This window comes from Halictus rubicundus, chromosome 1 (genome assembly GCF_050948215.1).
Source record: "Halictus rubicundus isolate RS-2024b chromosome 1, iyHalRubi1_principal, whole genome shotgun sequence".
Classification (NCBI taxonomy): Eukaryota; Metazoa; Arthropoda; class Insecta; order Hymenoptera; family Halictidae; genus Halictus; species Halictus rubicundus.
The window spans coordinates 30,166,033-30,189,698 of NC_135149.1; the positions used below are offsets into that span (position 1 = coordinate 30,166,033).

Consider the following 23,666-nt stretch of genomic DNA (forward strand, 5'->3'; position numbering starts at 1 on the left):
TACCGCGAGCGGACGTGTTTACGTTCGCTCGATGTTTGCGGCCGACGTTGCCGTAATTTATGTTCGAACAACTTCCGGCTTCGGGCAAATTAATTTTTCGACGCTTCGGTTGGCAATTCCCGAATCCACCGGCGCAAAATTCTAGCACCGCTCCGCGATTTCACAATAAATCTACCAACCATAAAACATATAAAAATGAAACGTCTTATAGAAGGATGAAGATTGAATTTACTCAACACTAGGTTTACGGGACCCGTCAAAATGACGGATTCTAATATTTTTAATTTACGATTATTGAGATTGTGAAGATCCACCTACGTGGAATTACTCAACAAATTTATTTCTTTAGGTATATGTTATCTAAAAGATGGCTAAAAACTTAAATAGACACATTCTTCTTATTATTATGAAGTAATGTAAAATATTCACTTCTAGTGCTCCGTAAACCTAGTGTTAAATCAATATGTGCTTCAATGAAGAAGTTAATTTAATAATTTCCTACGAAAGCGTTTTTATAATTACAGTAATTGTGAAATAGAAAACCAGTCAATTTCTCAGTTTGTGAACATAATATAGTCAATATTTGCATTCGAAGAACGAGATGCTTCTAATTTATCGAGAAACTAAGAGAAACGCAATTGTGGCTCGAAATTTGTACGGTGAAAGATATCCAAACTGTATATGCCCTTCACACAAGATTTTTGAAAGATTGAAAAACAACATTTTCGTATGAAATTCACACAAAATTTCATATTCATAATAAATTTCCATGAATCAAGACTAATAAAATTATAAATTAAAATGTCGCATAATGTAAAAATATTTTTTAATTTATTCAAATGCAATTCATTAAATATCTCGAAACAAGAAATATATGACTTAGACCACTTTCATAATTATGGGCACATATGCCCCTCGCACAAGATTTTTGAAAGATTGTGTAAAAAATTAAAAGAAACTTGAAGTCTCGCTGTTCGTGAAAAGCCTGTATGTAGTGACGAAGATAATGAAATTAATGTTGTTGCAATGGTACATCGTAATCCTCGTATCAGTGTACGTCAGATTCAGCGCGAATCTGAAGTCGGCAAAAGTAGTGCATCACGAATTCTCACTCGTCACAAGTATCATCCGTAGCACATTAGCCTTCACCAGAAATTACATGACACGGATTATGTAAATCGTGTTAGATTTTGTGAATGGGCTCAAGAGCAGCTACAAATCAATCCACTTTTTTTCTCTTTAATACTATTTACCGATGAGGCTACTTTTACCAGCACTGGGCGCGTTAATTTACATAACGCGCATTATTGGTCGGTACAAAATCCTCGCTGGCTACGAGAAATTGATCATCAAAGACACTGGTCCATTAATGGTGTGGAATCATAGGGCAACAAATAATTGGGCCTCGTTTCATTGACGGCACTTTTACCGGTCAAAAATATGATACGTTCTTAAGAAATACATTGCCAAATTGATTAGAAAACGTGCCATTAAGCGTTCGTCGGACAATGTGGCATCAGCACGATGGATGTCCAACACACTACGCTCGAAGTGTGAGAAGTATACTTAATGAAATATTCCGAAATCGATGGATAGGACGCGGTGGCACTATTTGATGGCCAGCACGAAGTCCAGATTGAACACCCCTAGATTTTTTCTTGTGGGGAACATTGAAAAGTATTGTTTATCGAGATGCACCAACGACTCCGGAAGATACGAAGCAACGAATTATCGCAGCGTGTGCTACAATAGACGCTCCAACAATAAGACTTGTTAGAGACGCAACAGTTCAAAGACTACAACGTTGCATCGCTGCAGATGGCCGACATTTCGAACATTCTTCGTGAAAACAGTCAAATATCTCAGCATCGGTAAGTTTCAGGACAAATACGCTTTAGTACTTTTATACTCGGAATAATCTATCGAAATCGAGCATGAAACATTGGACATTCCATTTAATAAAACAAAGGTGATATTTTCTCTACGCCTCCACTTGCAAGAATATCATTTATTATGTAGTTTCTTAAACCGTACAACTTCTGTAAGTAACATTTTCTCGCATTGCTTGAAACAACCGAGATATTCAAGTGGACAGAGCTCGTCGGACACACTGTATGTCGGAATGTTATCGAGGTGAGAACCATGTATCTTATTCTTCAAGTTCTTCTTCATCCTAGAATTTTAAAAAGATTTTTAATATTTTGAAAAATCCTCGTCCACCAAGGATCGAGAAGCATGAGCATTCGGTGCACTGAAAAATTGTTCAGAAATGCTTCCATTCGAAATGATTCATGATTAAACCATCAACGATCGCCAAGATTTAGAGAATTGTGTGTGTGTGCATTCTCTGCTTTAAAATCTACCATTACTGAAACCGAAATCGAGCGAATATTTAGAGAGCCGAGGTGGATGTAGAGGATTCTGGGAGCTTCCTCCGTATTTTCTTATTAGGCGAAAGCCTAGCAATGTTTACATTTGACGTAGTGAGCATATCCTTGAACACGTTCCATAATGAAAGTAATAGAATGTAAACAATCAAATATCTTAGCAACGGCAAGTTTCAGGACAAATACGCTTTAGTACTTTTATACTCGGAATAATCTATCGAAAGCGAGCATGGAACATTGGACATTCCATTTAATAAAACAAAGGTGATATTTTCTCTACGCCCCCACTTGCAAGAATATCATTTACACCGAGAATTCACTGTGTTAATAGTTGAATCTTCTGCTTCTCTCGGAGCCACCTTTTTCGAAACGGTTGCCACGACGTCGCAAGATCTAGTTGACCAATTGACTGAAATTTTTAAAGAATCCTTGGCTCGTGCCCAAAGCTCATTTTACAAAGCAAAGCCTCTGCTTTCAGCTCCCATTTCTCTTGAGAATTTTTATTCTCCATCAAGGACTAGCAGTATGTACCGAAGGTCAAAATTATTCTACCACTATCTCGGATGAAAAATTGTCAATAAGACTTATAATACTGTTATAATTTGATCTATAAATAAATGTCTGAGACCTGGACCACCAAGGATATAAAAATTAACTCCGCAAAAATCGCCCTGCCATTTTTCAGTACCATTTTATTCTACTCCAAGCAAACAACACGCTATAAGAATCGAACCTGTTTCATTCTCTTTTCCACAGATCGCCATGTGAAATTACGAATTTGCATAGTTATCTTCTAGCAACTACTACCTGTGTCAGCCGGTCGTTAACATCGCCGTACAGCCTCCACGACGAGCATCATCGACGACGAGCTAGTCGCCAGGATCACTTGTCCTCGGGCTCCTTATCGGGCTCGGCGGTTTCCTCGGCGACTTCCTCGGCGTCTTCCGGCTGTTTCGACTGGAAGGTTAGGTCGAAATCGTCGGGGAACTTGACGCGATACTCGGTGAAGTCTTCGTCGTGGCAGTAGTTGGTGAAAAAGGTCAAATATTGCCACTCCTCGTCGGTCGGCACCGGGGGCGGCGGTGTTGCCCTGGCCCTTTGAGTCGCTGGCTCGGAACGCCACACCAGAGGCCGACTCTTTATCGCCGGTGGCTCCATGACACGCTTCAGGGAGTCCAGTAATCGATGCATAAGCTCGAACTGCGGGGACAGAGAGAGAACCATCGGACCTACCACTTGATTTCCAATTTTAATCACTGCCCGATAAATGACACACCTCTAGACCTCCAAGCTAAATGACAAACCTAGACTGCGGATCTTTATGCAAAATAAAAATTGTTTGCATCGGTTGCAGGAGCCTGGGGCCGCTTGGGAAATTATTTCTTGCTTTAACAATTTTTTTAAAATTGAAAATTACCCCTCTAGAGGTTTCAATGTTCCGACAGTTTTAACCCTTTGCACTCGAAGATATTTGAACTCCAAACATTTCTTCCGACCTAGAATATTTCCCTTCTATATATATTTTTTCGTGTTATACTGAAGCGTTTAGTGATTCGTTGAATACAAACGAATTTAATCATGTAAAAATTATTTCGAATAATGATACAGCAATTTTTAGTGGCGCCTTACAGTCGCCATTCGAGGGCTAAGGGTTAAATTTCTCCCACTCAGTTTTCTCACAAATGCATGAAATTCGCAGTCTACTGATCACATTGTCGTTGAAACTTCCAAGGGTCTAGATTAAATTGCACTCTGATGCTGGTTGGAGCTTGCAAGCTCTGGGATTTACTCGTTGCATTGATATTTGCCATTTTCGAAAATGGCCGATTCGAAGTTGGCCGAAACACAATCGTAAAAATATTCATGCATGTTGAAAGTTGGTGAATGTAATTTTGTTTTAACAGTTTTAACTGTTGCACGTAGTTAACCCACGTAGTTCCCTAGAAATGGTTGCACAAAAGCTTCCGGAATAGTATTTCATCCAATTTCGCTTTACACTTTCAACGAGCAAACTATGTTTCACTTATAACGTCACATTGTAAAGAAGGTGTACTGAAGAGTCTTCCAACGCGAAGAAAAACAAATGAAATATTTCTGCAGTGCTTGAGAACAATAAAATAGGTGAATTTTCACCCTGACGAACGTACGAGGGTTGGAACGAAGTCCTCGATCATTAAACTCGCGAGAAATTCCGATAATCACCCACGTTTCATAAAAACCCCATTAAAAAGTCAAGAAAACAAAATTGAATTTTAATCTCAGTCTAAATTTCTCCGCGAACATTCCCTGCAAGCTTGCAAGCTCCCGACGACCCCCGAACTGTCCAACGATAAAATAAAATGGCTTCGAACTGGCAACCTCGATCGTTAACCGTCCCCGGCCACGAGGAGGGAAAATCTGGAGGATTATACTGATCGAACTTTGGTATCCTCTGACCTTCCTAGCGGCTTCCTCGGTCTCCCTCATAGCCCTGAGCTCTTGCTTGAACCCTTCTTTCTCGCAGATCAGAACGACTTCCGGCGGCAGCGTGTCCAGTTCCAGATTAAGATCCTCGTGGGTCTTCTCGATCCACTTCATCATCGAGAAACTATCCAGATTGGCGTCGTTAGGCCCGACGCAGCTCTCGTAGGCGTCCTCGATGAACACTTGAAACCGGAGCACCTCTTCGGAGAACACGGCGTTCCGAAAAGCTCCCTCGAGCAGCGCGTTCGCGTGCTTTTCCAAATCCGCGGCCCTCGTTTCTAATTCGAAGATGGTGGCCTGCCACCGGAAGAAAGAGTCAGCTTCCTGCGCTTTGCTAAACTTCTTTCAATTCCGGAACGTGCCTCCTGGAGCTTCGAACTGTTTCAAACAGATTCTCTCGAAGAAATCTCTCTGCTCGACCGAACAGCAATTTCCTCCATTTTATTTTCCGTTCTTGTTACCGCTTTCATTTTGGTACTCGTTTACAGTAGACCCGTGGATCATCCAGGAAGCACGTATTGAATGTTACTCTTTGACCCTAGATAATTAAACTAGCGTGAAAATAACTATTAGAAACAGGGTGAACATTGTATCATTTCTTTCAGAAGCTTTCAAAATGGCGCGAATTCACGTCAGCGGCGACCAGAAACGGAATTCAAAGCGACGTTCATTCACGTCAGCGGCAGCGGAAATGTTAATAGTTTCTTCAGCGAATGCGCGGGTAGTGTTCCTTCTCGAGAATTTATTGAGAAATTTTTTAATTGATTATTTCTCATTTCTCGAGAAATTCCAGTATTTCTCGAGAAATTTAAATCTAGGAAAATTCTTATGAATCTCATTTATTTGATAACATATAAATTCTTCAATTCTCTGAACTTCTTATTTAAAACTTAAGAAAAACGGAATACTGAATTGAGTAATGAGTTTCTTGTTGTTATCAAAGAAGAAATATCTAAAAGAAGAGACAAGATTGTTGCATCCCTTATAAAATATCTGCATAATCCAGAGTCTCTGCAAAAAGATTCAGAAGATACATTTTTTTATTTAGCATCAAAGGCAGATATGTATAAAATGGCAAAACAAATTCTAAGCAGACTTTTCGGAAAATATAACAATGATTCTTATGAAAATAGTGAAAAACTTTCAGATTCTCAGAATGAGGAACTATCACTGGAAAAACAATTAGAATTCGAAATTGCAGACAGCCTTCAAGAATTTAGTGTCAAGAATTTAACGGCAAAAGAAAATAAATTCCGGACTCTAACAAAGGAATTCCAAATTTTGTAGTCCACTGGAAAAAGGACACCCAATCTTCAGCAACTTTTGGATGTTCTGTATACGATAAAGCCAACATCCACACAAAATGAAAGAAATTTTTCTACTGCTACAGATTTTGTTACAAAAGAAAAAGAAGTAGATTGTCTGATTCTACATTAGACGCATTATGCTTCTTAAGAAGTCATTTCAAAACAAAAGCGTAATGTTTCACTTTATAAAAGTTTGGTAAAAGTTTCCCAATATTTTTTGATTTTATTAAAAATTCTCGAGAATTATCGAGAAATATAGTCTCATTTCTCATTTCTCGAGAAATGAAAAATGTTGAGAAATCAGGAACACTATGTGCGGGTACCTAAAAGACACTTGACGATTTTCTTCCACGTAAATAAACTGCGGATGTTTATGCAATTTCCAATTTTTACAGACAAGTTTTCAGAAAGTGAAATGAAATCCTATTTTTAATGGGAACAGCCTTTGTAGATCCAAAACAAATAAAAATCGTACTGAATTCTCTCAGATTTTATATTATAGCATTTTTTGAAAATTTCCATAAGCCGTAAATGCATAAAGATCCGCAGTCTACACATAAATGATAAACAATTTTGGATTCTAAAAGAATTGATCAGTTAATTGGGATAATTTGGAAACGCTGTCGATAGTTACTGAGAATCTCACAATTATTGATTTTTGATTGACTGTTTTGTTCATTTCAGCCATTTTCGAAGCGATTACCTCAAGCTCGGCGATAGAGCTTTTAAGTTCCTTGACTCTGTTCTGGATCTGCATCTCGGCGCTCTCGATCTGGCTCATCATCTCGCTCATCGGTTCTGCCAAGGACTCCACGTGGATCAGAGCGTTCAGATTCTGAGTCTCGATCGCTCTGAACACTCGGATCAAGTCGAACGGATCCTCGAAGTACATCTCCGTTGTACCGTCCGCCATGATGTCTTCTTCGAACATCTCTGAGGATCAAGGCAAACTCTCAAGATATACTCCATTCCGGGAAGACTGGAAAGAAAACTCCTCCTTTTAGCGTCGACGAGTTACAAACTTTTAAGAACGTTTACTTTCTATCCCCTGGAAAGTGAAATTATTTATTGACTTCTAGTTCGATTGTGAGCTTAGCTTTTCTGGAGTTAATCTGCAGTGGAGCCTGCAATTTGTGTCCTAGAACTCTAAATTTAATTTAGAAGTGACTCAGCGAATACTTTTGAGCATCAGTTCTTTAAATTAGAGTACTCCTAACTTAGGAGAGCCTGTGGAAAATAAATGTTTCAACGATTGATTCCTCTATCTAAAGTTTAGAAGTTGAAAATCAGTTCTTTAAATTAGGGTACTCCTCATTAAGGAGAGCCTGTGAAAAATAAATGTTTCAACGATTGACTCCTCTATCTAAAGTTTAGAAGTTAAGGATCAGTTCTTTAAATTAGGGTACTCCTAACTAAAAGAAGCCTGTGAAAAATAAATGTTTCAACGATTGATTCCTCTATCTAAAGTTTAGAAGTTGAAAATCAGTTCTTTAAATTAGGGTACTCCTAACTAAGAAAAGCCTGTGAAAAATAAATGTTTCAACGATTGATTCCTCTATCTAAAATTTAGAAGTTGAGACCTAGTTTCTTTAAATTGATTGATTGATTCATTGATTGATTCCACTATCTAAAATTTAAGTTGAGGATCAGTTCTTTAAATTAGAGCACTCCTAACTAAAAAAAGCCTGTGAAAAATGACTGTTTCAACGATTGACTCCTCTATCTAAAATTTAGAAGTTGAAAACCAGTTCTTTAAATTAGGGTACTCCTAACTAAAAGAAGCCTGTGAAAAATAAATGTTTCAACGATTGATTCCTCTATCTAAAGTTTAGAAGTTGAAAATCAGTTCTTTAAATTAGGGAACTCCTCATTAAGGAGAGCCTGTGAAAAATAAATGTTTCAACGATTGACTCCTCTATCTAAAGTTTAGAAGTTAAGGATCAGTTCTTTAAATTAGGGTACTCCTAACTAAAAGAAGCCTGTGAAAAATAAATGTTTCAACGATTGATTCCTCTATCTAAAGTTTAGAAGTTGAAAATCATTTCTTTAAATTAGGGTACTCCTAACTAAGAAAAGCCTGTGAAAAATAAATGTTTCAACGATTGATTCCTCTATCTAAAATTTAGAAGTTGAGACCTAGTTTCTTTAAATTGATTGATTGATTCATTGATTGATTCCTCTATCTGAAATTTAAGTTGAGGGTCAGTTCTTTAAATGAGAGCACTCCTAAGTAAGAAAAGCCTGTGAAAAATAAATGTTACAACGATTGACTCCTCTATCTAAAATTTAGAAGTTGAGGATCAGTTCTTTAAATTAGGGTACTCCTAACTAAGAAAAGCCTGTGAAAAATAAATGTTCCAACGAATGATTCCACTATCTAAAGTTTAGAAGTTGAGAATCAGTTCTTAAAAATTGATTGATTCCTTCATTGATTGTCTCCTCTATTTAAAATTTAGAAGTTGAGAATCAGTTCTTAAAAATTGATTGATTCATTCATTGATTGATTCCTCTACCTGAAATTTCAGTTGAGGATCAGTTCTTTAGATTAGAGCACTCCTAACTAAGAAAAGCCTGTGATAAATAAATGTTTCATAGATTGATTCCTCTACCTAAAATTTAGAAGTTGAGGATCCTGAATTTGCTTATTTCTGAATGAAAACTAAGAAAACTAATTTCCACCGGTAAATTGCAGGTGATAAGACGATGGAAGGACCACCTATCAAGCAGTCCAACGAAGCGACTTCCTCGATCATTCTGTAGCGACCGAATAAATCGTCGGAGGTGACGACGCACTCCCCGGAATCGGATCGATGGATCCAATCGTGCTCCGTCCGCCAGGACATCGGCGAAACCTGGTACAGGAACCTCTGGCACATCTTCACCGTCCTCCAGTTCTCTTCACACAGGTAGACGTCCAATCTGACTTGGCCGTATTCTCTGGAAAGCTGGTTCCTGTCGTTGGTCAGCTCCCGGGACAGTTTTGCCTCCTGCTCGGCTCTGGTCAGGATGTCCATACTGATCTCGTGATCCTTGGCCAGGAAGTCCTCGAAACCGCTGATATATCTGTTGTAGCGACGCTGGGAAGTAAAAAGATAAAATCAAGCGGTGTCCTGTAAGTATATTTCTACTGGCATTGAAAGATACCCTTATCTCGTCCAGCCTCCTTTGTTCCTCCACGAATTGCTGATCGATCCGTATACAGTCGTCCGTTTCCTGTCCAGCCAGCAACCGAGCCTTGAAGATCGAGCGAAGGTCGTCCACGTATTCGGTCACGGAGAACTTCTCCTTCACCACGCGGTTCGAGAACATCTTGAAGAAGCCTGGGTCCACGTCGGTGATGGCCATCGCCTCGTCCGGGTCCTTGTGCTTCTTCGCCTCCAGCGCTTCCAGGTCCACGTCCACCTTTTTGAAGCAATTACCGCTAAGAACCCAGCAATTTTCACGTCACAAGCAAGCTGCAGGCTTTGTGCATTTATGGGGAAGTTAATAAGTGCGCAGAGTAACGTGTGCACGTTGACAAAAATTAATAGTAGCACTTCCAATATCCGAAACTATGACATCCGAAGCCTATTCCACTTCTGAAATAATTGATGAAATAATGGAATAATTGACGAGAGTGAAGGTATGTCTGGAGAGCCGTGAAAGTAACCGTTGTTAATTGCAGGCGAAGGAGAGATTCTCTTCAGGACTACTTACGCGAAGGGTGCGCAGGAATTCTTTGTTCTTCTCGACGTCCATGGTGACTCCTTTCCTCCGCTCGAGGTCGGCGGACCGCTTTCTGGCCTTCCAATATTGGAAATAAGAGAACATGAGGGAGCAAGGTGGGTGGGCGAAAGGCGACTGCTCCTTGTTCACGTTAATTGCTTCTCCCAAGTGTTCATGGCCCTTAGTGAAATAATACTGTGTCCTACAGAGAGAGAGAGGGAGAGAGAGAAGCATCCGTGAGAAATAGCGCGGATCTTGTAGCCAATCAATTTAGAACGGCATCAAACTTTTGAAGTCGCTGTTCCTCTCTCGGGAAAGCTCCAAGAAGCTTTACCGAGATGCATGAATCTGAACAGCGTCCTGATCGTATCATTTCTTTTTTCTTTTCCCAGAGAAAAAAAGCGATCTCCAGGGATGGAGTACCTGAAGAACTCGGGTTTCTTGCTGGTCTTCTTCCGCTTCCGGCGGCCGGTCGGCTTGGAGCATCTCTGCGCATCGGTCATTTTTCCTCGATTCATCTCGTACTTTATTCAAGCTCGGCTTTTCACCTAGTCGGTCGTTCACCTGCGACGCTTTTCAGAAAAAACAGAGAGGAGACGCCGCGCCGGCACGCGGCGCATTTGATTAAAACTTTCTGAACTCTGTCTCTCTCTCTCTCTCTCTCTCTCTCCTGGCTTGAAGAGAGCTTAATCTTTCGCAACTGCAAAAACCGAGCCCTGCGACCGACCAGTTCACTATATTGAATACTGTTAAAGCGAGAGCCACTAGACCAGGCGATTAGTGGGCTAACTTCAAACCTGGTCAACTATCTTCTCCGCAGAGTACATCGTTTTGTAATTATCTGATGTGTTTTCAAGGCGTTTAGTGTGTAAGCAGATCAGAAGTTGGAAACTGTTAACTTTTTGTGATTTACATTTTGTAGATTGGGAATGTCTGGTCTGGAGTGTTTAGGGATGGTCTAACTTTAAACCCGATGAACTATTTTCTCTGTTGAGTACACTGCTTAATAACTATCTGATATGTAAGGCGTTTAGTATTTAAGTAGTTGAAAAGGTGGAGTAACTAAGAGTTACTAATTACTTAAATAATATCTAGTTTGGAGTATTTAGTATCCAGGATTAAAGTAGCCAAAGTAACTGAGAACTGTTTTAATTGTAACACTGAATCTACCGAATCAGTGGCTGTTACCTCATAAAAATTACAAAATTGAGTTTAATTGTGAACAGAAAATCTAAAAGCTCAGGTGGGTTCAGCGTTGAGTAATTTAAGTATAATAATAATTGGACGCGTTTAACTCTGTAAACGAGCAATTTGTAATTGGCCGATTAGAAGAACGTTCAATATGCCACGGTTGGTGACATAGAAAGGCTCAAACGAGACTGATTTTTGAACGAGTGGCCGAATGAATCGGTCGATCCTCAAAGGGCTCGGTTTTCCACGCCTCGAGCGACAGAATGTTTCCCTGTCGAAAAAGCTACTTACCTATCGGGACAAAGGCCTCTGTCTCTGCGTGTTCTGTCGCTCTATAGGTTCGCCGGGACGTTCGAAAATAAAAGAGAAAACGAAAAAGAAAGGGGGAGGGAGTTCGATAACCTCCGCGAACCTCCACCCTCTTTCGGCGGCTGTCACCGCTGATAGCGCGCTGACGTTTCGTGGATCAGCGGTTGTCAAGTGGGATTGTTTGGCATGCGCGTTTTATTTCCGAGAGCACTCTTTGCCCCTCGACCCCTCTGGGTAGACCATTCACTGTCAATTATCGACTACCAGGGGGATGATGGAGACTTTTACTTCACGTTGAAACGGAACATTGTATCTTGCAGAAAACCCGTACTGTATGCGAACAATGGTTTTAGAATTCATTTTGGACTGCTTTCAGTATTGTTTTAATCTGGATTTTTAACGCATTTGAGAATTGTCATAAGAATACTATAGGTGTTACATCCACAATACAGATAAAATTGCTACTACAATTACAAGAAAGTAACACCTATTGTATCTTTTCCTATTTCACATTGTCTTTCTCACACCATTAAATGTAATACATCCACAATACACATAAAATTGCTACTACAATTACAAGAAAGTATTACATTTCATGGTGTGAGAAAGACAACGTGAAATAAGTAAAGATTTTGTTGTAGTGTATAGTATATTAGTGAGAAGAATCAATTGTATGGTGACACTGGCGTGGAGGAATTGAATTTTAACAATAGTGTCCGAAATTGTGTGCATTATATATGTCAATTCTACGTATTGTAGGAATGAAATGCATTTAGTGCAGTTGAAGATGTTATAATATCAAAAATTATTCTTGAGCATTGTAAACGACTAGGTTAAAATCAACATCTGTATTTCTATGGCGGAAATAATAAAACTTCTAAAAAAGGTTTTTCATGCATAAGTCTTTATTAAATTACCAAATAATAGGGTTCTGGTCCGTAATATGGTAACATCAATTTCAATAAAGATAAGAGTTCAAATGAATTTTTTTATCTATTTATAATACAATAAAGAATGCGTAGAATACATATTTTTAATTATTTAAGCACGCTATATATGTTAATCTTAATAATTCATTACAACTCCGTGTCCAGCTTGCGTACTTTGCAATCCCTTCTAATATCTGATATTATACAGTAACTTTATTGTATAGAACATTTCATTAAGAATTTAAAAGGTCTATATAGCACTCTCCTAAGTCCTCTATTACCCTATATTTGTCATATAGAATATTTTATAATATATTTATAAGGCTACATTTTCCAAGAACTCAGATATCAGAAGATAGTTTGAATGTTGTTGCCGCGATAATGGCGCCATCTACCGTGGCGGGTTTGTGAACTAACTTCCCCTATCCTTCCCATGTGTAAGACAAGGACGGCGATAGTGTGCGACAAGGACAGAAGAGGTCTCGCTCGTGCCACTTCCTTTATCTAGGCGCTTCGAATCTCCTGGTAAGTATTAGGCGTACATGCCCGGCAAGGAGGTATCCGACAAGGACAGACTTATGCGATTTACGGAGAGAGAGGAGGACAGACACTGACCGCTCTCACTCATCTATCAAATCAATCGATGATTCACTAATAACTCTCTTATTAATTATAATTGAGAAATATTTCCAATTGTAGAATATATAACAGATCTTTAACAACTTTCACATATAGTTTTTAATCCGATTTTAGTTATAATTAAATAGTTATTGTTAATTATTCAAAGCTTTAAAAATAACCTCACAAAATGTGACAGGCTATCACGAATAATTATTTCTCTAATTTTGCAGACTTATTTCGTGTACTTTTATGATTGAAGAATGTAGAATAAGGCCTTAGCTACACATTCCCAATGCAGTTTCACTTACGTTTGATTCCTTATTATTTAGTAATTAACAATTTTCGAAGAGGATCATACTAGGTGACATGTCAAACGTGTCTGCTCTTGTCGCTCTGCCCCTCCTTGCCAGGTAACAACTAATTGGTAAATATGTATGTAGGTAAATAAATGAAGATAAACGTTATTATTTATTATTTATGAAATCCTTTTATTTACTATATGTACATCTCACAATATTACACGACATTCGTTGTTTGAGAAAGTGAAATATATAAAGTCAATGAATTACGCAATTAAGAGACGTGTTGATTCCTGAAAATGTATGAATATCTGTTTAACAATTAAAATGCATATTAGAAATAAAATTGTACACGTGACAATATATGTAGAGTACAGATTAATTTAATGTACAAAAGCTACAACTTGCCGTACGGTGACGAACTATATTATCGTTGCACTTATAATAACAAAAAGCCACCAATACTACTTATTGCACAAAACAGCATACATAAATTGCCATAAGGTAGCTCATACTATTGAACAAAAGACTCTATACTAATCTACCACCTTGTGTTTCGAACAAAGTCTACTATATCCAATTCTATAGTTCTCGCGACTAGACATACATACAAAAATACCGTGACTCTGGCTTCTCTTGAATTTCCACAGTGTCTCTAACTTGTGCTCGATTACAAACTTCTCTAAGACATACTAACAACACAGACGACATAGAGCATTTTATCCGTAGCTAATAGTGTAACCCATAGAGATCATCAGAGTTTCTTTGATAGCAGGATGCAGTTGTCGTTCTATGAACTTAGTCAGAGCCTGGCTGGCCCCTCTGAGGAACACGTCCTCCATCTCCCTAGCCACGTGCTCTTTCGACTGCCATCCTCTGCTATCATTTTCCAAATCAAGAGGAAATATACTTTCCAACTGATCATCAGGATACAACTGCCTGGTCTCCTTCGAATCCTGCCCGTTCTGATAACTGTTCTCTCTCTTGAAATTATTTTTCGGCTCGCTGTCGTTCAAGGCCCGCAAGAAACTCTCCGTTCTGTTCTCCAAGCTGTTCTGATGATCAGCAGTACAATTGTTCGTCTCGTTCGTACTCGATCTCTTGCTGGACAACGCTCTTGCGAAATCCTGCGGTGTGATTGTCTCCATGGATCTAGAGATCCTCTTGTTGTGATCGCCGGCTTCCTGACCGGTTTCGACAGATCCTGGAAAGCGGCGAACGCTCGACGAGCCTTCGAGGACGTTGGATTCGGACAGGGACCTTCTGTCGCGAGGCAGCGACTTGGTCAGCCACACGTTCTTCCGCCAGATGCCCAATTTTGAAACCGGCGGACTCAGGAAACGAGAATGACGAGTCTCGTTCGGTATGATGACATCCACCTCTTTCGACACGCCTATTAGCTGACGGGGTTCCGCCGCCTCGTAGTCCTCGCTCTGCGTTACAGCCGGAATGTACTGCAAAACACGTTAACAAGATCAGTTGTAAAATCAATGGTACAGCTACGAGATTAGAAGAATTTGGAAATCGTTAAAGAAAGAAAGAACTTTTCACTTGGCTCCTGTTTCTTACAATCGACTCCCATCATTTTTATTTTGCATAAAGATTCGCACTCTACTCGATCGCCAGTTACCTCGTCTCGAGGTGGATTGTAAAACGGCGGCCACTTGTCTTGTCTCTTGATCTGCTTGTCCAGGCGCCTAGCCTGGCAGCCATAAGCGTAAATGGAGGCGAACCTCGGCTCCAGGAAGCTGGACTCGGTTCGAATTCGCATCTGTCCTCTGCCTCTAGCGATTGGACTGGTTAGAAAATCGATTCCCGCGCGTCTTAATCGCAGGCTCATCCTGCAGGACTCGGCTGGGATCGGTGGCTGATGATCCCTGGGCATGAGCGACACCAAACCGGAAACAGAGAGGTCGTTGAACATCACGCGGGTCTGCAGAGAATTGTTGTTCGGCTCGTAGACGCATTTCTCCACCCTGGCCCACGGGGACCCTGTGTCCCTAGCTCCCTGCGGCAGCTGAAAATCGGGGAAACAATTAATGGGGACGATCTTCCTTAAGCTATGTCCACACAGAAGCAGCATCGGGCAACTTTTTGTTGCCTCTTGTTGCTTTAATTTTTTTTTTAACAAGAGGCGACAAAAAGAGTTGCTCGATGTTGCTTCAGTGTGGACATAGCTTGAGAGTGACTCGTTGACTGTCCTGTCCAGATTTTTTAATCTAAAATGATGGCTCGAGGAAATTTCCTGAAGCTTGTAGTGTGTTTTCATTTATATTTCAATGAAAAGAATTTGCTTTAAACTAGCATTGTCACTTTTGCGAAGTAGTTACGTCTAAATGGCCTCCGCCAAATTCCGGGATCATTAACAAGCGGACTTTCGTTTCGAAACTTTTGTGTTGCATTCTTGTCGCCTAACAGCATTGATTTGCGCAACAAAAATTGAGTCCCTCCCCTTATCAAGTTAATTGTTTCAATGTTATCTGATTCTTATGGTTGCCAAGTCGGCAGTCACCGTGTTAATTCGTACAATAGCTTAGAATTTCGTGAGGCAAAGTAATTTCGGTATTTTTAGGTGAAATAAAATCCAATTTTTTTATCAAACCAATGAACTTTAATCAATAAAATATTTTCCATCTTGTTCTATGATCTTTTGTCATCTTTCTGGTAGCTTCATAATTCCGCGCTCATAAAACTTCTGATCCTTTTCGGTGAAAAACTGATCCAAGTGCGATTTCAGATCATCATCGTTAGCGAATGTTTTACCATTCACAGAGTTTTGTAAACTTCGGAATAAATGATAATCTGATGGTGCAATGTCAGGGCTATATGGTGGATGTGACATCACTTCCCAACCAAGCTCCAATAACTTTTCACGTGTTACCAAAGATGTGTGTGGCCTAGCGTTATCATGGTGGAACACGATTCCTTTGCGATTTGCCAATTCTGGCCGTTTTTCTTTGATTGCTATGTCCAGTTTTGTTAGTTGTCGACAATAAACATCTGAATTAATGGTTTGGTTCCTTGGGAGAAGCTCAAAATACACAACACCTTTGTAATCCCACCAAACTGACAACATGATCTTCTTCTGGTGCAATTCAGCTTTCGGTGCGGTTTAGGCTGATTCATCACGCTTTGGCCATGATCGTTTTCGAGTTGTGTTATTGCAAACAACCCATTTCTCATCACCAGTGATGATTCGCTTCAGAAAAGGGTCGATTTCATTTCGTTCGAGATGCACATCGCATATGTTGATGCGTTGCGTTAAGTGAATTTCTTTCAATTCGTGCGGAACCCAAATATCGAGCTTCTTAACGATTCCGAGACTTGTTAAACGATATTCTATAGTTGTATGCGAGACATTTAACCTGACTGCAATCTCTCGGACAGTTATATGACGATCCGATTCAATAATGGTTTTCATTTGGTCATCATCAACTTCAGATGGTCGACCAGAACGTTGGTCGTCTTCAAGTGAGAAATTTTCAGAACGGAATTTTTTAAACCAATTCTGGCACGTGCGTTCTGTTAAGCAATCCACACCATAAACTTCACATATATCTTTGTGAGCCTCGGCAGTTTTTTTACCTCTACGGAAATAAAAAAGCAATATGTGCCTATATTGTTCGTGTTTGCACTCCATGTTCAAATTGACACAGAACTAACAATTTTAATCAAAATTACGTGTAATTTGCTTCAAAAGTAATCTAAAAGATGCAGTTATGAAATGTCGGAAAGAAAACAAATGCAACGTTAACAGAAGTCAATCAAACAAAACATAATGCGATCTATTAGTGAAAACCGAAATTACTTTCTTGCCAACCTAATATATGCCTCTAAGTCTTTTCGGTTGCAGATACGGTTTCACGGTGCGACATTAAATTACTGTAGTGGAGCAAGCGCGACGCACGTTTTAAACCGGCCGGGGTCTGGCAGACTTTAATGCGATTTGCGCAATAAATATTACTTTAACAGCAATCCGGGAGACTGACATCTCAAGTGGTGCAGAACGAAGTTCTTGCTGATAAGACGCGCCCGGTTCCTCCTCCTCCAGTCGGTTTCTTCTGCTGGAATCTCTATGGAGCGCATCCAAGGCACGTTCCAGCCTTCCACCGCAGGCCTCCCAGTTAGCAATGCTTGTGCGAGCGAACCTGATCGACGATAACACCAGCAACAACGGTGCGGATAGCTTGAGTGCCAACATCACCTGTGAACAGGACAAATGGAATCAGCAGAGAAACGGCTGTGGAGAATTTAAGGGACAGCTTAAAATTCGATTTGGAAAAAGATTAGGTCACTGAAAAATATAGAAGATGCATCCAGTGGACGCCATCTACGTGGCCAGTGCCATTAAAATATCTCCGCCGGGCATATCCTGTAGAAACTCAGTGAATTCGAGCCGCTGAAACAGAGCATGAATGCGTCTTCCTTCCGTCTGTTCCAACGACAATCGGGTGAAAACCAGGAAGCATAATTCGAACGGCGCTTGTTCAACGCGAGCCGCCTCTATTGTCCTGCTCGATTGTTATTAATTCTATGCTATCCCTATCGCCGTGATTCTCATTGATTTTAGGAAGCTCGTTAACACAGGGAATATCTATCTCGTAGCAGCGATCTCGTGAGATTCCCAATTCTCCTACCACAACTGCGAGAATTTTCAATCGATCTTTCCGTTATTTAACAACGCCTGGCATGGGCTCCCAATTTTTAATATCTTTCAGTTTCCCTTCAGCTCTGCGAATAATCGGTGAAAATAATTGTTTCAATGCTCTTTGATCTCTCGGAATTCTGCTTTTGTTTTCCCCGTAGGATGTTCGACGATCGCAACGAAATTGGACTGTGAACTTTTTGTTTTGCAACAAGGTTAAACGCTTAATTAGTTTTTGTAAGCCCAGCGACGACTTCCACGCTGCTACGCTCGTTTTACCGGGTATGTGGTGCGTGCACACCGTTGCGGAAAACAATGCACAATTTCCCAGAGGTGCAACGCGCGAGAGAGTTTCCCAATTTCCTAATTGGCCGATATTGAAACGCAACGGGGCTGCATACACTTACACGAGCGGCGCCGGAGGAGGTGCAACAACGCAACGCAATACTTTTTACGAGTCCAGATACGAAATCTCATCATTGTTTCCCGAGGAGTGAATGAATCTCGGGCGAATAAGGCCAGTGTTCCACTTATTTCTGTATGCTAATACAGCGAGAACAGAACAACAACTTCGGCGTGTCCAGATTTCGTTGCCAGACGATTTTCACGGTTCGATAACCGACACGCGGGATTTTGTAACTTTTTCGCGCGAAAACATCGTCTCTGTTCCGCGTCGGGACTTTTTTCTTCAGATCGAATCGTCGAGAAAAGCTTCTATCCTTTTTAAAAAGAAAGAAAGATGTTAATAACCCAGACCTAGACATTGCCAATGTGTGCAGTCATTCGACTAATTAATTGTTTCAGGAGAAAACCCGAACGGAGCCTAATCAATTCGAGGATGCGTATGTAGATTAGCGAGTGAAGCTCCAAGCAATGAGCTAGCAGATTAATTGAGGAATTAAACTCTCTTTCGAATAATTCCCTAGGTAACATAGGCAGACAGATCTTAGAGCTGTGATCAATTAAGACTTCCCTCGATTTACTCCAGTTTCATTTTAACTCTTTAATTACCCCTAACACAGCTGGCCAATGTCCTCACAGCAAAAGTGATCGAGCATGTCCGCAAAACAATTGCGGACTGAACAATGCACAGACTTGAAATGAGAAGAACTGTTCTACACAATTACTGGAAAAAATCGTTCGATAGATCATTTAACGCTAAAACTGCCGAACCAAGCAGATCGATTAGTCTCAGATTCTCCATTCTACAATTATTGAAATGATGACACTCTGAAGGAAAATATTGAACGCAAAATTTAGACCAGCAGAGTCTTGTAATTTTGATGAGCTTGAACAAACTAGCTGGTTCGAATGACCGATAGTTCTGACGTGAATTGACAGTGCAATTTTGAATGACCAGCTGTGTTCACGAAGGAATTACTGGACGCCACTTGAGGTGTTTTTCAGCAAGTCTAAAAAAGAAGATTCTAGTCAACTAGATGCAGCAAAAGGAAAGCGTCCCGGTGATGAGCAGCAGGCGTGAAATGCGAGTCGCGAAAGTGAGAGACGTTGATGAATTTTTCGGTACTCACTGGTGACCCGATCGCGCGGCTGATCGAGCAGAAACAGGTGTTAAAGGAGTCTCGGTGTTCCTCCGTGCGACGGGAAGAAGAACAGGGTCTTCAGCTTGCGCCTTCGGGGCAAGGCAGATCGAATAACAATGAAAGTGGCTGGATACGCGCCGCGGCTCCTACTCCTGCGTCTTCCTTTCCTCGTTCTTCCGGCGGCGCGTAGAACACGCTCGAAAGCCGCGAGCTTGATCGTAGCATCGCGTGAGATCGCCGCCGTGAATTAACTCTTTCGTAATTTACAAATCAACTGGTAACCGCTGTGCGCCATCACCTGCGAAAAGATCGAAATTTTAGCACCGCTTCAATAATACTTCGGTGTCATTGTGCTTGAGTCATACCTTCCAAAAGTATTTCCAAAACGGAGCAGAAGGCACACTCTTAACCCTTTGCACTCGAGCGGCGACTCTGAAGCGCCATTAAAAATTGTTGTGGCACTATCTCAAAGAAATTACAAAAAATATTACAAGATATTTGTTACATTACAAAATTTAATAGATTATTAAACATTTAAATAATATATGTGGAAATCGGATCAGTTTCGTATGAATAAAATGTTAATATTCTAAGACGGAAGAAAAATTTTGTTTTAGAATTAAAATAGCGCCGAGTGCAAAGGGTTAAGGACCCGGGGTAGTCACGTGACTTTTTAATTAATCATTTCCATTCGGACACAGACTTAAGATCCGTCTTGATCTTGATCCGATGGATCTTAAGTCTGTGACTAAACTTGTCACATTTTTTGCTATGAATTATCGATATTATGAATTCTGACGCCAGAAACGTGCTTCAAGTTTTTCGCAGAGAATGAAGACAAAATATAGCTGAATTTGTAGCTGGAGATATTTTCTACTGCGCGCTGGTCTCGATTTCATCCAGAAAATTCATCCAACGGCATAAAAATGCTTGGATTCCACGGTATGCGCATCGCAATTTTTGGCCTAACTTCTAACGCTTATATTACCAAATATCTGCATAATTTCGGCAGCTCCTGACCAGCGCGCGCTAGATTGAACCTTCCTCTTTCGAATGAGCCCTTTACCAGCGACAAAATATTCTTATTTAAGGACGAAAACTTTATGCACGTAAAACCATTTTTTGACGGTAATGTAGTAACTCTACCTTATCGCGAATCTACGAAGACCCTTAATTTTCAAATTTATGAATTCCATAGACTCTTTCGAATACAACAGTATATTTTTGTATAACATTCTAAACAATTACAGCGAGTTCTGATATTTTCAATTTACGATTATTGAGATTGTTGCATCCGTGAGGAATAATTCAATAAATTTATTTCTTTGGATATTATTAACCCCTAGCACTCGAGTTGTGACTCTGAAGCTCCACTTGAAATTGTTGTGACATTATTACAAAAAATATTACAAAATATTTGTCACATTACAAAATTTGTATTTAATAGATCACTAAACATTTAAACATTATATGTGGAAATCGGATCAGTTTCGAATGAATAAAATGAAAATATTCTCGTTGTCTTTATGAAAAAAATGTAAAATGGTTAATTTGTGGCAATTTTTTCGGAAATTTTTCTATTTATTTTTGAATATTTTCCATAACATTCTAACTATTTCAAAGTGTTTAAACATAACACTCAAAAGAATACTTTTAGATCGTGTCTTATACCTGTTCGATAAAGGGAGGTACAGGTACGCTCGAGTATATAAATGACCCGTCGCCTATGACGGTCCGATAGTGACTGAGAAAGTCATTAATCATGAGGTTACACAATGTCATTGTATATGTTTCTGGAACAGAACAGGTGTGTACAGTGCAAACGCACCGAACGGAACAGATTTTGTTTACTGTTATCCAAGAGTTGGTAAAAATCATAATTGACCGTTCAAAGAATCACCTGGGAACCTGAAACACAAAGGAAATGCACCGAAAATATTATGATCTTTCAATTTTTCCTATCGTAATGAGAAAAGGTTCAATGTTTTAGTTAAAAATGATGAAATTTGTTGAGTCCGGTCAACTTTGCATTGAAGCGAAATGTAACAACAATGGCGACAGTTTTAATCACGTGACGGATCTCCCATTTGTCCATTTGGCGCCTCTAACAGGACCGACATACTTTTAAAAAACCTAAAAATAACTTTTTAATGATTACTCCATCTTCGTAATCATAGTATTGACTACCAACAAAGTGAATTTATCTCTACTTTCTCTTTAGAAATTCTTCATTAGAAATTCAAAGTATGAATTGGTACGCCCCTGAAAAAAGTCACGTGGTTCATGATTTGTCACATCTCGATACACCACGGACTTCGTGTCGATACTGGAAATCGACTGGCGAGCATGCGATAGTAAATCGACAAGACCTAGAACAGTCGACTGTACCTCTGTTCATGATTCAGAATCAAAATAAAAATAATGCAGAAATTTCTTTTTTGCGAGTGTCACCCGGCGAGTTACGAGTTAATTATGATTGTTCCCTAAATACCGTGGTTGCATGTGAACGCGTATAAATTCATCGAGATTTGGATGCATCTGTTTCGCAAATATATGCAATATATGAGAGACGTGCGTGCAGTCTTTAGGTTATGTACATAAGATGTTTTCCCCTAGAAGGAACTTTTGTTTATTTGTCATAGTTTTAGGTGAAGTGCTAATATCTTTTACCAATGTTCTCGGTAACAAATAGACTGCGGATATTTATGCGAATAATTTTCTGGATTACTCTTTATCAGCATTTATACATGCATTCGTTAACCTGTTAACCGGATGTTTTTTCGGCCATAAAAAGATCGGTGACGATCAACGATGATTCGGCGATTAATACGTGATCTAATTTATGCTACTGATTTATGTTACAGGTATTAGGATAAAATTAGATCAGAGAATTTTCTGCGAATAAATGTGAAAACGAAAAGTAGTTGGTTAACAGGTTAAAGTCTTTATATTTGTGTATATTATACGCGCACATAATTGCTGAAAATTCATAAAATCTGCAGTCTACTCTGAAGAAACGACTACTAATTTTCTTTCATTTATTTAGCTCAGACAGTAGTTGTCCTTGGACAAGCGGACGAAGGAGAGATAGCGCAGACAATTCTGTTCGAAAACCCAGATCAAAAATTGGAATCCGAGGTAGAACCTCCAGAGTCTAGAAAGCCGAATGAAGAATCCGAATCAGAATCTGATACAAACCCTGTGATAACATCTACGGAAGCTATAGTAATAAAACCTGAAGATGTAAACAAAACCATTGAAACGAATGTAACATTAAACAATTCTTCCACTAATGTAACTAAAGTGAATTGTTTAACAGACACGGTTTATGGACCAGTAGAGGTGAGATTTCAAACCAATAGAGTATATTCTGTGTAAAATTTACAGGAACTGTTTATAATTTAATAATTGTTACAGATTGTCAATGCGACTAGTTTAATGAAGTTGTTGATCTTGGAACCTGGACCACCAAACAGAAGCAGGAACAACAAAGAAAATAAACCCTGGTATCAGGTACCAGGAACATGTATAATAGTATTATTTTACGCAAGATGGTGTGTATTTAGTAGCCAAGCTGCACCACATTTTAATGCATTGCCACGTTCGTTTCCGCACATCAAAGCAGTGGCGATCGATGCTATGAAATACCAAATGTAATACTCTGTGATTCCTTACGTCTACAAACAGTGTCTCGTTGAAGAAAATTGAATGTAATCAACGTACTTTGTGCTCTTACAGCTTCAATGCTCAATATGGAATTGTCGGAGTCCCCACCCTGATGTTGATTCACAATGGGAAACCCGTGGCGAAGTTTAACGACAATGTCTACACATTAGAGGCTTTCTCAAAATTTATAACTTACATAACTAATCTACAACCGAACGGATCATTGTATGTCACGTCATTGGACTTTGCTGGCCCGGTGTCTAGCACACCGTCGAACGAAACGGATTACTGTTTAGTACTCTCGTGGGTCTTTATCGCTGCCTGTGCTCTCTATTTCATATTCCAAAGTAGTTGGTGGGAACAGTTCGTCGAACTGGTTATGAACACGTGGCTCGAAAGTGACGTGCAACATGAACATGCTGACTAAAGTATCGAAAAAAGACTACTTGCTGTTCCTTGTACAAAACATGATGTAAAATACGAACTTACGGTATTAAAAGTTTATCAAATTACGCGATACTACTTCTGGTAATTGTTAATTAAGACCATGTAAATATGTCCTATTAAATAAGACGAATAAACGTTGCTTTGAGAATCGTT

General features: G+C 39.6%; 3 protein-coding genes across 3 annotated transcripts; 1 reads left to right on the forward strand and 2 right to left on the reverse strand.

Moving 5' to 3' along the window:
• Positions 1–3,186: 3,186 nt before the first annotated feature.
• Positions 3,187–10,421, reverse strand: LOC143361617 (cilia- and flagella-associated protein 100). Its single transcript, XM_076801213.1, has 7 exons — positions 10,286–10,421; positions 9,854–10,064; positions 9,302–9,559; positions 8,874–9,234; positions 6,861–7,090; positions 4,824–5,147; positions 3,187–3,587 (listed from the first exon to the last, which is right to left on the reverse strand). The coding sequence occupies exons 1-7, from the start codon at positions 10,378–10,380 to the stop codon at positions 3,270–3,272; spliced, it is 1,797 nt and encodes a 598-aa protein (XP_076657328.1). The 5' UTR covers positions 10,381–10,421; the 3' UTR covers positions 3,187–3,269.
• Positions 10,422–13,423: 3,002 nt separating this feature from the next.
• Positions 13,424–19,679, reverse strand: LOC143361695 (uncharacterized). Its single transcript, XM_076801318.1, has 4 exons — positions 19,389–19,679; positions 17,176–17,415; positions 14,842–15,228; positions 13,424–14,665 (listed from the first exon to the last, which is right to left on the reverse strand). The coding sequence occupies exons 2-4, from the start codon at positions 17,410–17,412 to the stop codon at positions 13,931–13,933; spliced, it is 1,359 nt and encodes a 452-aa protein (XP_076657433.1). The 5' UTR covers positions 17,413–17,415; positions 19,389–19,679; the 3' UTR covers positions 13,424–13,930.
• Positions 19,680–21,753: 2,074 nt separating this feature from the next.
• Bug (thioredoxin domain-containing protein bug) lies at positions 21,754–23,666 on the forward strand. The gene is made up of 4 exons (XM_076800113.1): positions 21,754–22,048; positions 22,447–22,742; positions 22,818–23,053; positions 23,139–23,666. Exons 1-4 carry the CDS (start codon positions 22,003–22,005, stop codon positions 23,491–23,493), a joined length of 933 nt encoding a protein of 310 aa, XP_076656228.1. The 5' UTR covers positions 21,754–22,002; the 3' UTR covers positions 23,494–23,666.

Excerpts from the sequence above, each read along its gene's own strand:
- LOC143361617 (XM_076801213.1), bottom strand. The coding sequence starts at position 10,380 with ATGAATCGAGGAAAAATGACCGATGCGCAGAGATGCTCCAAGCCGACC. Across the intron at positions 9,560-9,853 it reads AATTCCTGCGCACCCTTCGC|GTGGACGTGGACCTGGAAGC; the intron begins GTAAGTAGTCCT and ends TGCTTCAAAAAG. Across the intron at positions 7,091-8,873 it reads TTCGTTGGACTGCTTGATAG|AGATGTTCGAAGAAGACATC; the intron begins GTGGTCCTTCCA and ends CTTGATCCTCAG.
- LOC143361695 (XM_076801318.1), bottom strand. The coding sequence starts at position 17,412 with ATGTTGGCACTCAAGCTATCCGCACCGTTGTTGCTGGTGTTATCGTCG. Across the intron at positions 15,229-17,175 it reads TCTCCCGGATTGCTGTTAAA|CTGCCGCAGGGAGCTAGGGA; the intron begins GTAATATTTATT and ends CCCGATTTTCAG. Across the intron at positions 14,666-14,841 it reads ACAATCCACCTCGAGACGAG|TACATTCCGGCTGTAACGCA; the intron begins GTAACTGGCGAT and ends CGTGTTTTGCAG.
- Bug (XM_076800113.1), top strand. The coding sequence starts at position 22,003 with ATGTTTTCCCCTAGAAGGAACTTTTGTTTATTTGTCATAGTTTTAG. Across the intron at positions 22,049-22,446 it reads TTTATTTGTCATAGTTTTAG|CTCAGACAGTAGTTGTCCTT; the intron begins GTGAAGTGCTAA and ends TCATTTATTTAG. Across the intron at positions 23,054-23,138 it reads GATGCTATGAAATACCAAAT|CTTCAATGCTCAATATGGAA; the intron begins GTAATACTCTGT and ends GTGCTCTTACAG.